This window comes from Monomorium pharaonis, chromosome 1 (genome assembly GCF_013373865.1).
Source record: "Monomorium pharaonis isolate MP-MQ-018 chromosome 1, ASM1337386v2, whole genome shotgun sequence".
NCBI lineage: Eukaryota > Metazoa > Arthropoda > Insecta > Hymenoptera > Formicidae > Monomorium > Monomorium pharaonis.
Genome location: NC_050467.1, coordinates 40,452,643 through 40,468,630, shown reverse-complemented (window position 1 = coordinate 40,468,630; position 15,988 = coordinate 40,452,643). Strand labels below are relative to the sequence as shown.

The following is a 15,988-nucleotide window of genomic DNA, read 5'->3' as shown; positions in this document are numbered from 1 at the left end:
CTTTTTAAAATCTGTATTTGTAAACTTTTAATAAGAAATAACGAGACACATTTTAATAATTATAACTAATAATTAACTTACGCCACGCCCATGTAAAACGCAATTTTAAATGGACAGCGTATCGTCAGTGAAGTGTTAACACGCTAAATTCCGGTCAGTAGGCAATTCGATCTCTCGTAACATTATTCCGATTACGGAGAAATCGTCTCTTTGGCGCCTCGATTTGTCTGCATTACCAGCTGGAGTCAGTCTACCTCTATTAATCGCTGGTTCAAAGCGTGCCGTCGTTTCGCATGTAATACGTACAGCCAGGTACAACTTTCATTAAACACTCGTGAAATTATCTTGCATTTGAGTACGCAATGAGCATACCACCACCGAGCTGCGCGCTATGTTATATTACGGCTGTGAAATTCAGACTCATTAAACTGCCCGTGCTACACGTATATTATAATTACCCGCTTGCATTATATTTTGCAGTACATTGGACGTTTAATTAATTGTACAATAATCATGTACATGATTGATGGAATCCGAATCACTTCTAAAGCTAAAATCAAAATGAAAACTGCGTTTCTCTCCCTCTCTCTCTCTCTCTCTCTCTCTCTCCCGCGGAGATTAATTACTTCGCGAAGCAGAGAGGGAACTCTGAGAATTATAGATTATGGAAAGGGTTGATTAGTTTGTATCCGATCAGTGATCAAAGATGTTAAAAAAAGATGTATCGAGATTGATACAAGGAAAAGCCAAGATAAAATTGTAAGAGGGAAAAGTAGAAAGATTTTAATAAATTAAAGGGGACAAAGCCTTTTGCAAGAATTTATACCTATTATAAATTAACGTAGTAATTATTGTTCAAGGCATGCAAAAGCAATGTTTTCACACATTTTATCTTTCTTATTTATATCCGACACGTTTTATTGTGCAGCTCTGCTACTTCTAATTATTTGAAGATTTCGTATTCTTAAAAAAAATTTATCAAGGCAAACGGCTTCTCAAGGTGTGGCACAAATTCTCTCAAGAGTCTTGAGTCAAGACACAACTCAATTATATTTCAGGAATGGCAATATTAATAGTTCTAATAACTTTTGCTTTTATGTATCTATTCGAATATACCGTATGCGATTTTGCAAGCCTGGAATATGCCTTGATCATGTCGAGCCGCGCTGTCCGAAGAGATCTCTATTGGATCGTAAGAATCACGGGGCGTGGATAATGTTGTGTGGGATCATCGCGACGTACAAAAAGTTATTCACGTCGTATGATCCGCGCCGGCTTTACACAAGAAACCATCCTGGAAACCATAATGGATAAATTATTTTCTTGCAAGTCGTCTCCCTTTCTCATCGGTCATGCAAGAAAAGCCGTGCTTTCTTGAAGCTCGATCGCATGTAAACTGAAAAATGTAAATATGTTAAAACGCTTGTAATAATCAATCATCTTTGTAACAAGATCATAATTATTAGAGTGGACAAAAAAATATGTAATTAAGAGAATCGACAACAATTTTATATTTATGCTTTGTGACATAATACCAAGGAGAATAAGCGGCACTTGTGTCTACACTTCTGGACAGGTGAACACAGAAATAGATGACCTTATTAAACTTTTTTTTTTACGTATAGAAATGAAAGCAAGTACAGCGAAATTGATAGCCGTCAGAGAAAGGACATGTTGAGTCAAGGTTACTTTAATACTTGCTTTTACTTTTTGAGAAGTGTTAGGGATTCGAGTTATACGTGCATTGTAATTACTAATAAAATAACGCACACTGCACAGTACGTTTAACAGTTTTTTCTTCGTAAAAGAGAATTAATTTTAACAGATGTGAAGAATTATTGGTATAATAAATTGCGCGTGAAACCATAAAAAAAATGACTTTCTGGTATTAATGTGAGAGTATATAATCGTGCGGATAAATTTTTTCGTGCAGTGATAAGTTCCAATTATAGCTTCAATTTAATATTCGGAATATGCGAGGCGATGCATGCACGAGAAGTTTGTTCCCTAGTAGTTTATAGCTTATGATGCGTAGCTCGCCACTTTGTTAGGCCATCTGGCTCGCGTGTATGTGACCATATTGAAGGCTCTGCCTCCTTCGAGACGGTATGCAATTATGATCGAAGGCAATTACTATACGTGTCATTTGTGTAGGGTAACGGGTATAGGTAGGAACAAGTAGGTTAGCAAAAAATTAGTAATCGTTAGCCGAGATCTTAGCCGTGCATACCTCCACAATGATAATGTGCTTTTATGGTGCGGATCATGCACCTGGTACGACGAGTCCGGTTTCCCCGTTGAAATACGTTCATTAGCAGTCGTGCGGCGAGTGAGCACGTGGTGATCTATAATGCTGATCGGACGCGATCGCACTCTGCATACGCGTATAGCGACCAGTCCGTAGTGATCATTGTTCACATCAACCTCAGCGAACGTTAATACTGAATGCAGTAAATTCACGACCGCATTGATATTTTCATACGAGGCCGACCCGTTTGAAAGCACTTTCGTCAATTTGGAAAAATGGCATTTCGCTCATATATGGGATTTCCGATAAATAAATAAATGTAAAAGATTTTAGTCGCGTTGTAAAAGTACATTTATGTGACATGATAGCCAATATTCTTCAAACGACACGAGTGCATTTCATTTGTTACGCTTTAAACGGAATAAATGGCAGTCTACAGAGTTTTCATGAGATTAATAACATTAATAAAGAGAGACGGTCCTTTTTACACAGTATAATTTGTTTTTATACTCGTACGTGTCACAGTGAAAATTATAAAGGACATGTGATATTGAAATTCATCGATTTTGTATAAATTTTATATATTAAAATTATGATATTCTATTTGTATATATTAGAATTTAAATGTTTTATAAAGATTAATTATAAATATATATATATATATATAATATCTAAGTTACAAAATATTAAATGACATGAACGTTTTTATATCTGCACAACTTTATTAATCGTGCATTGTGAATGCAAATATCTAAAATAGCAATTACGTAAAGTACTTTATAGATGAAGAATTGTTGTCGGCATTATGCGCGACACTGAATTACCTTGCCACTTTGCGCACGGTGAAAGCTAATTTAACATGATCATTTCCCCTTCTTTTCTCTATCTCGCTCACCACTTACCGCTATCTCCTTCCTTAACTTCATCTATCTCGAGAGGACTACCTAAACGACATTACATAATTTCGTTGGAAAAGTATATTAGGTATTATATACACGCATACAAGAAGCATGCAATTCAAAAGACAAATTATTGCGGAGATTGCATTCGTCTCTGGTATGCGAAAAATTATACATTACGTTATAATGAAATGTGACATTTTTTTATGTGAATAATGATTTGATTGAATTATTGCGGAAATGCAGTTTTTATAAAATTCTAATATGTATAGCATAAATTATAAATATAATTTTAAAAAATGTAGTGGTATTTTGTCTTGCATATTACAGGATTGCCTTTTCTTGTCAACCATATACTGATGTATATAGTTCAATAGCTCTGCACGTGCCAATGAAATTGATTGTAAAAAAAACAGTCAAACGAATATATGCATATTGTTGAATAAGAATCGAAGTTCGAACAACTTGTGATTGAATCGCTGAACCATAAAAAGGTTTTTCTTCCATATAAAAATTGTCGCTTGTGTTTACTCAAGAATCGATCACCGATAAAGGAAAAAAGTGTTAAAGTTTATCGTTAGTTTCGAAACTTTATTAATTTATTAATGTTGTTACCGTTCTTTTACTTATAATAACATCACTAAAAGAATATAAAATTATAACTAAAGTAAAATACTATCTGCAAGATACGATAACATTTATTGAAAATAAAATGTTCAAGTTTCGAGAAGAGTTATTAACCATAACAGACAGTTTTTAATAGGAAGTATCTTGCTTATTGCCACATATAAAAATATGAACTTGTAAACATTATCGTCAAGATGAGTAATATTTTTTATAACAGAGGAACTCAATTACATCATCCAGAAATTGATGAACATCAGTGTTTGATTATTTCGCGACATTTTGCATTTTATAGCTGAAATATATATAATAATATATATTTTGATGAAATAAATATTGAATGTTTATAAATTATATACTTATTTATACCATGGAAGTAATCATTTCATTATCGTAAAGAGCTCGATTTAGGATGAGATTTTAATATTTGATTTAATCTAAAAATTATCTGGGGTCCTATTGTAATCCTTGATAACGTACCGCATGTTATTTCAGGCCTATGTGGAAAGAGAAAAGGGCAGAGTGGTGCTTTACACGACATCGTTGGGCATCGTTAGAGAGACCTTTACCAATTGTATGAAGATGAAGCAAATGTTGTGGACAAATATGGTCAAGTACGACGAAGCGGATTTATTCCGCGACACGGAATTACAGACCGAGCTCAGGGATCGGACCAATTCGGAAGTCGTAACATTGCCACAACTCTTCGTCGATGGTCAACACATTGGGGTATGTACATATTTAATTAACACTTATTTAAAAAATTTTGAGAAATAATCGAAAATATACGTTTTAATACAGATAACAGAAATAATTAGCATAATGTGAACATAATTTAAACAACAGTTTAATCAAATTGGAAATGACGATTAGAACTTGATAATATTTATTATTTTAAAAAGTGTTGAATAAGAAATTAAATATGGAAAAGTTGATACATAATTTCATATATTTTTGGATAAAGCTATGAACATATAAGTTGAAAGCTTAGAAAGATTTTTTATTATTTAAAGGTAATAAAGGTACATTTATGAATTATAATTGAAACTTTAACGCGCATTACACCATCGTTAATTTATTGCTATATTCTTAAAATATTTGATTTAGATAAAGAATTATGTTTTGTAATCTGTGTTTTAAAATATATGTGGAATATGAACGCTTTATAAAAAGGTTATATAACAAAACGTGAGCAGCTGGCGTTGAACATTCTATCATCTGCATTTGACATTCGTCAAGTTATTTTCTTCTTAGTGTAATCTCTCTCTCTCTCTCTCTCTCTCTCTCTCTCTCTCTCTCTCTCAGCCCTTTTGCAGGTGGAATAACTTCTAATAAGAAAAGTTATATTGCGCATACTAGCGTTCGAGTACTCTACGATCCTTTCGAATCCCATCCTCTTACGCTTTATGTAGAATTTGTACAAGGCCGATGACGCGTTATGCAACTAGAGATATTCGACATCGAGAGAGACGAGAGAAATAAATGACGTGAAATGTCAAAGATAACTGTCGAGCGAAAATTCGATGAATGTATCGAGGGAAATTTGACATCAAATTACGTTTGTTCTGTAGGCACAGTGCAAATAGATGAGACATTGCACAGTGAGATAGAGTATGCTTAAATTTGTTGTATAATAAGGATTATTAATTTCATACTTGATTAAACCAAGCGTAAAATGTGATGGTTAGTCACCACACGAATAATAGAATGATTGAGCAAAGGGATTAAATGTGAAATATTTTATTTTAAAGAAATCCTATCGTCTCTTTAGAATTATACTCTCGCATACGATGACAAAACACGATAGCGAAGATAGCAGAGTGTTCAGTTTCAGCATACAACTCTCACGTGTAAAGTGTCTTGTTTCACAGATCTTCTTACATCTTCCTGCATCTCTTGTGAAATTGTTATTGAAATATGAAACATCTTTCGAAAATACAAATTTAAAAACGTAAAAACGAAAAGTTATTTAACGTATGAAATATTAAGTCCCTTACATATTGCACCGTTCTATCGTTAAAATATACAATTTTTCATAATTTTTATGTATTAATCACCAATATATTTTCTTCTATTTTAATAAATATTTATTTCAAAGAAGAAAAAAATATAATTCGCGTAACTAGATTTGCAACGGTTATTTCTTCAATTAGATACTGAGAGTCATAATAGGAGGATTACTTAATCGCGAATAAGCTGTTAGGAATTTGCAACGACAAACAATCGTTACCACGGTGGTCACTTAAATGTTACAGCACTTGGGAATATAGCCACAGTAAACTCATGTGTGTGTGGTCCCATTGTACACAGTTCGTAATTGCTCTCATTTACGATAGAGGTAATACAAGTTCGTATCATCACGTACGGCGCGAGAAGAGATGCCTTTATATACCTTCATAAAAGTGTATACCGCTTTTATTGCGCAATGCGGTAAAGATCTTTATAATCATGAACTTCAGTTATATTCACGCACTTTTCTCAAAATGATGATGTCAGCAATATACTTTCGTGAAATTGGAAACACTTGTATACACCATAAAAATGTTGACCACTTGTAGTATAATTTTAGGATACGCTGCGCAACAGAATTCGACGTTTTTTACATCAAAAACTTGAAACGTGAATTATTATTTCATATAAAGAATTAAATTAGTAGGTTTTTTGCACATACGAATTTATTTATTGGACATACATATGTGGCACATATTAGTCTTGATTATAATATTATTTAAATAACTTTCTTAATAAAGAATACAGATTGTCTTTTTTTAGATAAATATATGAATGTGAAGAATTCACATCAATGTTTCCCTTCGGGAATTTTTCTCGAAAATTTAACGCATCAGTCTTTTTAATTTAAAAAAAAAAAAGAAAAAAAACCTAGATAAACAACATGCCTTTCAGCTTTAAGAGTCACGCACACATACACAATCTGTATTGTATTTAATTTTCTCTCTTTTTTTTCTCTCTCTCTCTCCGCCTCTGTCGTGATATCCGTTTCTCAAGAGTTACTTCCAGCAACCAATAGTCAGGAGATATATGCGTAAGTGAAATGTCAAGCTATTTGATCCAAGGCCGTCGGAGAGAACGCGAAGGTGCGATTGCCTGCGTTACACCGACTTACGATCGTTGGTGTCTAGCACACAAGTGTACAAACACGTAAAGCTACCAGAACTGCATTCCTATCCGACCGCGTCATGCAATTATCTTCGCATGAAATAGCCGACCGGTGCCGAAAATCGACGAAACATCATCCTCGAAATATTCTCTTCGTCGCCACTTGCCATCAATTTGTGTATCGTCTCGCTTTCACCGCTGTCCACCTTCGCACGACATATTTTGACAGATTACATAGCGTGTAGTGAAAGGTGTACCACCGTCGTAACTACAATCGCAATAAAACCCCTATTACGTTACATCAGACACGAGAGATTACAAGATGTGCGCTGACGAGCAGGCACTTTTGAAATGTCGCATTGTTTCGCTCACTCGCATTCACACGCAGAGAGAATTTTCTTTCTTACAATTTACCCTCAAAATCACGCTAGCCGTGGGACAACATGGTATTTCGAAAAATTTTACTGCAATTTTTATAAATAATAATTAATATAAAACTGTGACGTAATGCTATTAAAATCGAGAGAAAGCCAATAAACGATTATACGATCATGGTGCGCAATATTTCTTATGTGAATTTATATATTTTTTCATTTTTTTAAATTGCACGTTGTTACTTTTGATTTTGAAACGCAGTTCCTAAATTGATCGATAAATTGATCAATTTAATAATACTGATGCTATGTATCTTTAATTACACTTATGTTAATAAATATCTTGAATTTAATATTATGATATTAATATTCTGGCATTAAAAAATTGCATTTGGTTTCCTTTCGATTTTAATTAAATTTTAGTAAAATTTTTGAAAAATTAATCAAACTATTTTATATTTTATTCTAATAAATCAGAGAAAATCACAGAAATTTCTTGAAAATATCATATTACTATTAATAACTATTATCAATAGAAAATGTTTCGCTAAAATGTATCATGATATAATTAACGGATTCTAGAATATTTAATGGTTCCGAAAGATAATCTTCTGGGACGCACGAAAGAGCAAAATTTCCTTCGTGAATAAATCAGCGGCGCGTCAAACCTGCAAACTAGTTATCGCGGTGCTTCATTAAAAGCCTCATTAACAGCGGCATGAAAATATATGATACGGCTATTGCCATGGATGCGTGTAGCTTCGTACGTAAAGTACACGTACGAGGAAGACCGAACAGGGCAGGAACATGATAAAATTCTTTCGCAGCAACCGCATTCCTCGACGACGGGCCGGGGAATGTTACATCGCTCTCGTGTAACTCGAAACGCGCGACGCGATTTCCGTCTGTTCGACGGAAGGCTTTTGACACGCACGCGACGCACGGGAGAATTTCTGTTTGCGGCGTAATCGCTAGTTAGCGATAGATGAAATGAACGAGGCGGAAAGAAAGCGCGTTCGGACAACTCGAACGGTATAAATATCGTGCTATTAAATGCGTTTCACAATTTTTTTTCCTCCGTTGCAGGGTGTCGACACCGTCGAACGACTTAACGAGTCGGGAGAACTACGCCGCATACTGGAGCCTTACCAGGTAAGCCGATTTTGTCGGGCACGGTAGATGAGATCGTAGTACACATCCGCAATATCCTCTTTTCGCCCCGAAGCTGCACTTTAACACGGATGTGCCATTTGCTCTAATGCAGAATTAATAATTTATAGTCGGGATTTATCGATTGGCATTACTTTCAACATGCTAAGTGCATTCTTCATGTATGCCGTAGCAATTCAAAACCCCTGGCATGCAAAATCGACTGTATAAGGAATACTGATTTTAATAATCAGAAGCCGTAACGCATTATTTAATAAACTCGCGTAATGTTTCGCAAGCTGGTGCATTTAAAACAATTTAAAGCAGAGAAACACCGTGCATAACTTCCGCCTACATTTTAAATTTAGATTACTCATTGCATTTTTAGTTCCTGACGTCAAATGTACGTAATCAGAGTCTAATTATATGCCTTCGTAACAATTCAAGACTCGAATTAATTACATCATACTCATTGAAATAAAAGCATTCCATAATTTATAAAAGACTTTATGTAATAACAGAATGTATTTTTAGATTCAAAGGTTTACACGGGAGACAAACAATAAAAATAACTGATATTCAGAACAGAAACGGGAAAAAAATTCAACTATCAGGATATTTACACGCCTACCACACAGAACCATCGTCGAGATTCGAGCGATTCGCATGATCGCGTTATACGCCCGCGACGCGTTTATTTCCACGCAGAATCGGCTATCTAAGGTAGACAAACCAGCGCGATTGTGATGAAACGTATATATACAAACAACGCAAGTTGTTGTGAACGCAAGGTTGTGCGCGGTCCTTTCACTTTTATCTGAAGTACGTGTCTCTCTCCCCCTTTTTCTCTCTCCGTCTAACCGCCCACCTCCTTTTCCATCGTGATCATAAATTTTGTCGTGCAATTCAGGTTTACCTTGCTGCAACTAAAGGTCGTTTACGTCTATGCCGTTGTTATTTCTATGTCGCATACCTATGTATCTTGTATCTTATTCATACGGACTCTGCGAATCCATATTTATATATACAATAATTTTATTTACGTAATTTATGTACTTGTTTGTTCAATAATTTTATCGATATAAATCAGTTTATCAGCGAAACCATCATAAAAAATTTTAAATTAACTAGAATATTTATATGCTAAAGAAACAAGACATAAAATGTTTCTGAATCTATTTTATGAAGCTTAAATTTACATAATAAGACAATAGATGCGTTTAACTTTTTTACATACAGAATTTTATGTAGGATTTTATGTATAAAATATAAAATACTTTTGTGTTTTATGTCTAATTAAATACTTAGCAAATTGTATGATTTAATATTTGTTTTTAAACTTAATACATATTTTTAAAAAAGTTTTTTTAAATAATTCTAAGTGTACAAAATATTAAAAATAAAATACACACACACACACACAAATTTCTTAATTTTTACTAAAATTTAATTTATGTTATATAAAAGTTATATTAGTTTCCTTTTTTATTTTTTTGTACATTAATCTCAAATGCACCGCGTTTGACGTGCATTTAAAACTGACGTATATAGGAATATTTAGATGTAAACAAGTTTTATATTTACCCAGAAGGTAGTCATTATTCCACTCGAACTCGTTACGTACTCTACAAAGTCGATTTACATTTCAGGTATTAGACCCGCAGTTAGTAACAAGTAAAAGTGAAAGTGAAAACTATAGTTTCGTAACATTGAATAAGGTTTGACGAAAGGTTCGGTTCGAACATCGTTGTCACGGAATTTTCCAATTTATTGCTAAACTCTATTAGACCGTATCAGTATTTCCAAGTTTGTAAATTTTATATATTCTATATAAGAGACTTTAAAGAAAGACTTTAATAAGAAAATTTTTTTTACAATTCTGTTAATACATCTGCAAAATATTTGATATTGCAAAGTGAAATTGTATTTAGAATTTGATTTATAATTAAGATTGGTATCTTACTTTAATTCGCTAGTGAAAAATTTCTGCGTAAACAACCGCCGCATGCTGCGGCTTTAATAGAAGTCAAGTCTGCGTTAAAATCTACTGAGTGCCGTTACAAGCAATTAATTATCGTTAGTTTCGTAATGGGTTTAATTCAACATTGTAAAATGTTTGCTTTCCAGTGTAAGGATGCATGCGCTGTTTGTATCTACTGCGGCGGATTCCAGCGGCTGCTATGTCCCATCTGTCACGGCAGCAAGAGATCTGTCCATCGCAACGGGTTCACCGTGGAATTCGTTGCCCTAAAGTGCGCCAAATGTGACGTTTTCGGTATGATACGGTGCCCACATTGCTGAAGAAAGTTTCCGCGAGAGAATCCACGTACACCTGCTCAAATCATTTCTCTTAATCTTAACGACCGTCTACTAACTTATATCTCTATTTAAGGTGCTACGAGAATTATATTTTATGCTATGCTTCTTTAAGCAAAGGACATACACGAAACACATACAAACACTAACTATTCGCGTAGCCGCGCTGTCGCATGTTGTAAGATATCGGTTAATAAAAACTTTGTGTAAAGTTTTGTAATTCTGTGTATCTCATCTGTGTAAAACCTCTTTAATCCAAAAAAGTTGTCTCCAAATTATCCTTAAGTTTCTTCGTAAAATGCCCATTATCTCCTGAAAATAAAATTATGCTACAATTGTCCGCCCTTATTTTGCGTCGATTGTCCGCAGGATAATGTTTGAAAGTCGCAGGATTAGTCGTCCTGTAACCCCGAATTGTGAGCACCCGAATTGTTGTCATAGTAACTGCAACAGACTGACCAATCAGAAATAACGAACGTACTTTTACTTTGCCCATAATCTAATTAAAAAGACGCAAAACACAGCAGTCGTATTTTTCCATGTTATAATTAAATTAAATACAGTTACAGCAATTAAATACGAAAGAAAACATTTTTTAATAATAAGAAAAGAACGTAACTTATATTCCTGACTGATTTCTTTAAAGAAAGTGCTTATTTCCTCTTACAATAATGAAAATTAGTAACAATAATAAAATTAATAATACAAGCGATTTAATTAAAAACTCTTAATTTTCAATGTATTGTAGCAAACGTTATTATTGTTTTTTTCTATATCTTTATTTGTTTAAAAAGAAATTTACATGAGATTATGATTCTTTGTAATAAAGTTTGTGAAACAAATGAATAAATTATTTATACTCGCAAATCGGATACTAAAATAAATAAAATAAAGTGTATTTAAAACAATATTGTCGCATTTGTTTGAATATAAATATATAAAGAGAAAAAAAAATTAAGATAGAAATATCAAAAAACGCGTTTACATCGGTAACGTACTATATAGAAATAGCACTACATTTTGTCCTGTCAAGCGTGAAGAGAGAAGTTCTCACGTTTTGAGTGGAAGGAATCAATCGGAACGGGCGCTTTATGGTCTATCGCATTTAATTATCTACAGTCCAATTACACAGCAAAGTAAGTCAAGATGCTTCAGACAAAAGTAGAGCAAGCTGGATTACTGAAAATTCAATACAATAGTCATTGATATTCATTCACAAATTCATATTCACGAATTCATTAATACGTAATTATGATGTAACGTTAAGTTAAAGCAAACGTTACATGACTTGCATGTAATATCTATTTACGTTTGTACGTATTATTATTATTTCCTGACGTTGAAATCGAAATTCCTGGCTCAACTGTGTAATTATTTTTCATTTGCGCTATTAAAATGTAGTTATGTCAATCTATAGTATAAGTAAATACTATAAGTATTCTACTTTCTCCAGAGATACACACTTATTAAATAAAGTTTCAATTTCTTGATAAACGCTGTCTCATAAATTAACGTGAACCACGTTAAAAGCGGCCGAAACATGACGTCGAATTGGTTATCTTTATTTACACGTGCAACAAGTTAAATCGATACTGCTTTTCCAGAAGGTATCTACAACGAGAAAATGACTGGGTTTTATCGTAATTTGGATCTCTCGAGTTAATTGGAAGAAAGGTAATTTGCTCACGATGGCTATATAGAAATAAGTTTTACATTTTAACATAAAAATTAATCTTTTGTTTCTTAACAACTGTTTAAGGATGTTGATTTCTATTAACGTCGATTTCTTTCGATTATTGGACTTGATACATTTTTTCCAGTTCCAAATAAAAATTATATTATTTCTGATAATAAAACTTCTATAATATAATTTTTAATCATATTATTGCGATAATAAATTTATTCATTCAATTAGATTTAATTTAGACATCAAAAATTAAAAGCCGTAAAACCAGCAGTTTACATGTATTTCCTGAATACCATTTTATATATATATCTACATGTTTTACAGAGATTGTAGTTGGATGTAGGTATACAGGCAATCGATCGCTGTTTCCTAACTGCGTACTTTTGCATATTCAGGAATTGATGTGTATGAGTGCACGTTGTGCGGTGCATATAAAGCTGGAGACTCATAAAAGTTTCAAAATTTATACTTACAGCACGATTACCTTCTAGACATTAAAGCTTAAGTCTTTTCATCCGTCAGCTAAAATATAACCGACCGTTTTGCTGCAGGTAATCGCAAAGTTAGAATAACAATCAATAAAAAATTTTACACACACATACATAACAGAAGAGAATTAATTAATTTATTATAATTTTCAATGTTGAATTAAAAAAAATTATTTTTTCATGCGTGTTATGATCAACTTAATAAAATTTTATATTACAACAACGTTTGATTAAATCGCTCTTCGAATTAATTTCCATATATTAGCTAGTGTAATAAAATCCACGAGTTGTAATCAAATACGACTGACTCTGTCAATAACGATGTTATGAAATATAAATTTATGATAACTTTATTTGGATAATACGATAGTTTAATATTACCGCTCGTGTGTTACATTTCAAAACGATTTGCGTTACAAGGATACATTGCAAAAGAGATAATCACTGATGCGAACGTTGTCGGAAGACTTTAAACTGAGTCCTTTTCGAAACAAGTAGAATCATAAATTGTCAGATAAATACACGATTGCTGAGTCCTTGAAATCTGTGCGTGCCCATTCAGCGTGGGATAATCGAGAACCGACGTGATCTAGAATCCGCAATAACGGAAGCGGGACACCATGCAAAAAAGCAACCGAGTGAAAATGATAGTTCACAACATGGAGCGTCTAGTGCAACAAGTTTCATATTAAATACAACTGGCACGTGCGAGTCCTCTGCGGGAGGTCTTATAACTTCGTAATAGAAATTTCAATATGTATATCACGTTCTATTAACGGCGGAACTTGAAGAGGGTTAAAACTGCGTACAAGAGTGAACGCGGAAGTGTAATCGACTTAAAAGCATGGGGTACTCCTCTTTTTTTTCTCTCTAAATTGTCGCGAACAGAATACAAAGTCAATAAGGTTTTAACGAACTGCGATAATAACTGCGTATGATCGGAATTACGGATATATTTGATTACGCTCCAGGAATATTAAATGCCTACTGTATAAAATTATTAACAATTTCTTATTTTATAATTTAATATAGAATATAAATCATTTATTGCGTTATTATACTCATATAAATTAATGATATAATTAACGTTATGCATATTTTATTACGATTCAAAGTAATGAATTTGAATTTGATGCTTTAATGTAACATCCAGACAAAGATATCATTTGCGTCACTGCATATTTATGTTAAACTAGTCAGAATTAATATAATATTCTCTTTTTTATTAGGGCGTATCATACAATGGAGATTTGGATCTTATTGATATTCTTTCGTAAGAATCGACAATTTATTCGAGCATAACATCGAGAACTCGACAGTCTTCTCGATTCTTCTCGCGCGCAAGGGCACGTGAGATATCTGCGTGAATGCGAGTCCGTCTGTTTGTGTGTTACGGGACTTATGGAAAGGTCGGTTTGGAGGGAGGCGAAAAGCCTTTAGCCGCGATCACAGGCGGTGCACTCAATAAAGCGGAAGAGAGCCCGATGACGCAGGTGTCGCACACTTGCAAACGAAGGTACAAATTCTCTCGTAAGACGGAGGACGAGACGCGCGCCCGAGACGCTGAGAACTACTACTCGAGGCACCCCGAGCGTATGATAATGAGGCAGCTGGGATTCAGAGATCACCAGCGCGAGAGCATTGCGAGGGGTGTGATTTAACGATTGCCCCTTGCGTCCAACGAGGCATACAACGCACCGGTCGTGGGAGGTTTCAAGGGCAAACACGTGTTGCGAAACGTTTCGACGTAGATTTTCGGCGGATGTATATGCACAGGGATACATTGGAACTCTATGCGCGCAGCGACGACTACGCGATGCGCGTATCGCGGCGTTTACAGAAAAAAAAAGAGCTCGCGAGGTCACATGAAAAACAGAACGGTATGCTCTGTTTATTTTAAGAGAATCATAATAATATCTGTTTATTACGAACGATGTGAAAAATAACAAGAATGCGTCAGGGATAATAAGAGATCTGGCGGATTTTATATAACGTAACATAACAGTACATTGTCATCTCATTTATAATTCAAATCAATGTATCTGCTTTATTCCCTCAATTTTATATTTTATATTTTTCTCTCTTGCTCTCTCTCTCTCTCTCTCTTGCTTTCTGTATTATTTCGAACTTTTAATTGTGCATAAATTCATAATATAATATTACGCTTTACAAGAATAATTGCAAGTCAGTGACAATGGCAGGATTTCACATAACGTATAAATTAACGAGCTAGAATAAAACGTAGACCATGAACAGAAGAGAGAAAATTGGAGAGAAAGCAAGGGAAAGAGAAAGAGAGAGAGAGAGAGAGAGGAAGGGCGCTTGTGATGAAGGTGCGCAAGAGGGAAGTATTATCCGACACGAGCGGTAACCAGCGAAGACCTTCACCGAGACCGAGGAAGGTCGACATTGCCCCTGTGCCTCGTAGCCACCCCGCCCCAGTAGTAGCGTCAGGCAGGCAGGCAGGCAGGCAGGCAGGCAGGAGCACCCTGGATAAAGTATCAAGCGTCATGAGCAATAGCGGTGGTGGCAGCAACGCAGCACAGTAGAGATAGCAGCAACCCCTGCCGTCCTACCGTGGCATAAAGAGGACACCGCCACTACCACTACCATCATCACTACCACTACAATATCTCCTGCTTACTGCGCTCACCCTGGCCTAGAGAGATAGCCTTGCTCCTGTGTGACGACTTGACGTGGGGGTGAGAGAGAAGCGACCGTGGCAACGGGGGATGCACGAGGGTCAAGAAGGGCGAGGCGCGGGGTACGGCGAGGGGGATGGACGCAGGCGCGAACGCAGACGCAATAGACAGGACGCGAACGGCGCCGAGCGTTCCGGCGACGCCAGACAACGCGGCACAATCGAGACGAGATAATCGCTGTGGGACGCGGAGCTTTAAACTACCCCCGTGACCGTCCGCTTACACAGTCAGTCCGCAACGTCCGATCGTGCACCGAGGATGGGAGTTGTCAAGACGGCGTCGGAGAGCATCCTCGAGGAGACCGTGATGCCGAGCGAGGAAGCCAAGTTTTCGCAGCAGGGTTACGCCGGTAAGGCAATTGATTTCTTTTTTCGTACTTTTGTA

General features: G+C 35.2%; 2 protein-coding genes and 1 long non-coding RNA gene across 4 annotated transcripts in view; 2 read left to right on the top strand and 1 right to left on the bottom strand.

The window, feature by feature from the left end:
- LOC105831030 (putative uncharacterized protein DDB_G0293878) overlaps positions 1-10,947 on the top strand; it is a 28,941-nt gene extending 17,994 nt beyond the window's left edge. The window contains exons 3-5 of the mRNA XM_012670859.3: positions 4,267-4,500; positions 8,349-8,414; positions 10,539-10,947. Of these exons, the coding sequence (XP_012526313.2) occupies positions 4,267-4,500; positions 8,349-8,414; positions 10,539-10,712 (474 nt within the window). The 3' untranslated portion in view covers positions 10,713-10,947. The remainder of the gene's footprint in view (positions 1-4,266; positions 4,501-8,348; positions 8,415-10,538) is intronic.
- On the bottom strand, positions 10,245-11,598 carry LOC118646385. Its single transcript, XR_004963928.1, has 2 exons — positions 10,878-11,598; positions 10,245-10,743 (listed from the first exon to the last, which is right to left on the bottom strand). It is a non-coding gene; the product is annotated as an uncharacterized LOC118646385 (long non-coding RNA).
- A 4,104-nt stretch (positions 11,599-15,702) lies between these two features.
- LOC105831027 (synaptotagmin-10) overlaps positions 15,703-15,988 on the top strand; it is a 33,491-nt gene continuing 33,205 nt past the window's right edge. The window contains exon 1 of one of the 2 annotated variants that reach the window (XM_012670855.3): positions 15,703-15,953. In XM_012670855.3, coding sequence (XP_012526309.1) covers positions 15,863-15,953 — 91 coding nt within the window. In that variant the 5' untranslated portion in view covers positions 15,703-15,862. The remainder of the gene's footprint in view (positions 15,954-15,988) is intronic. The other variant, XM_012670854.3, reaches the window with a different exon arrangement.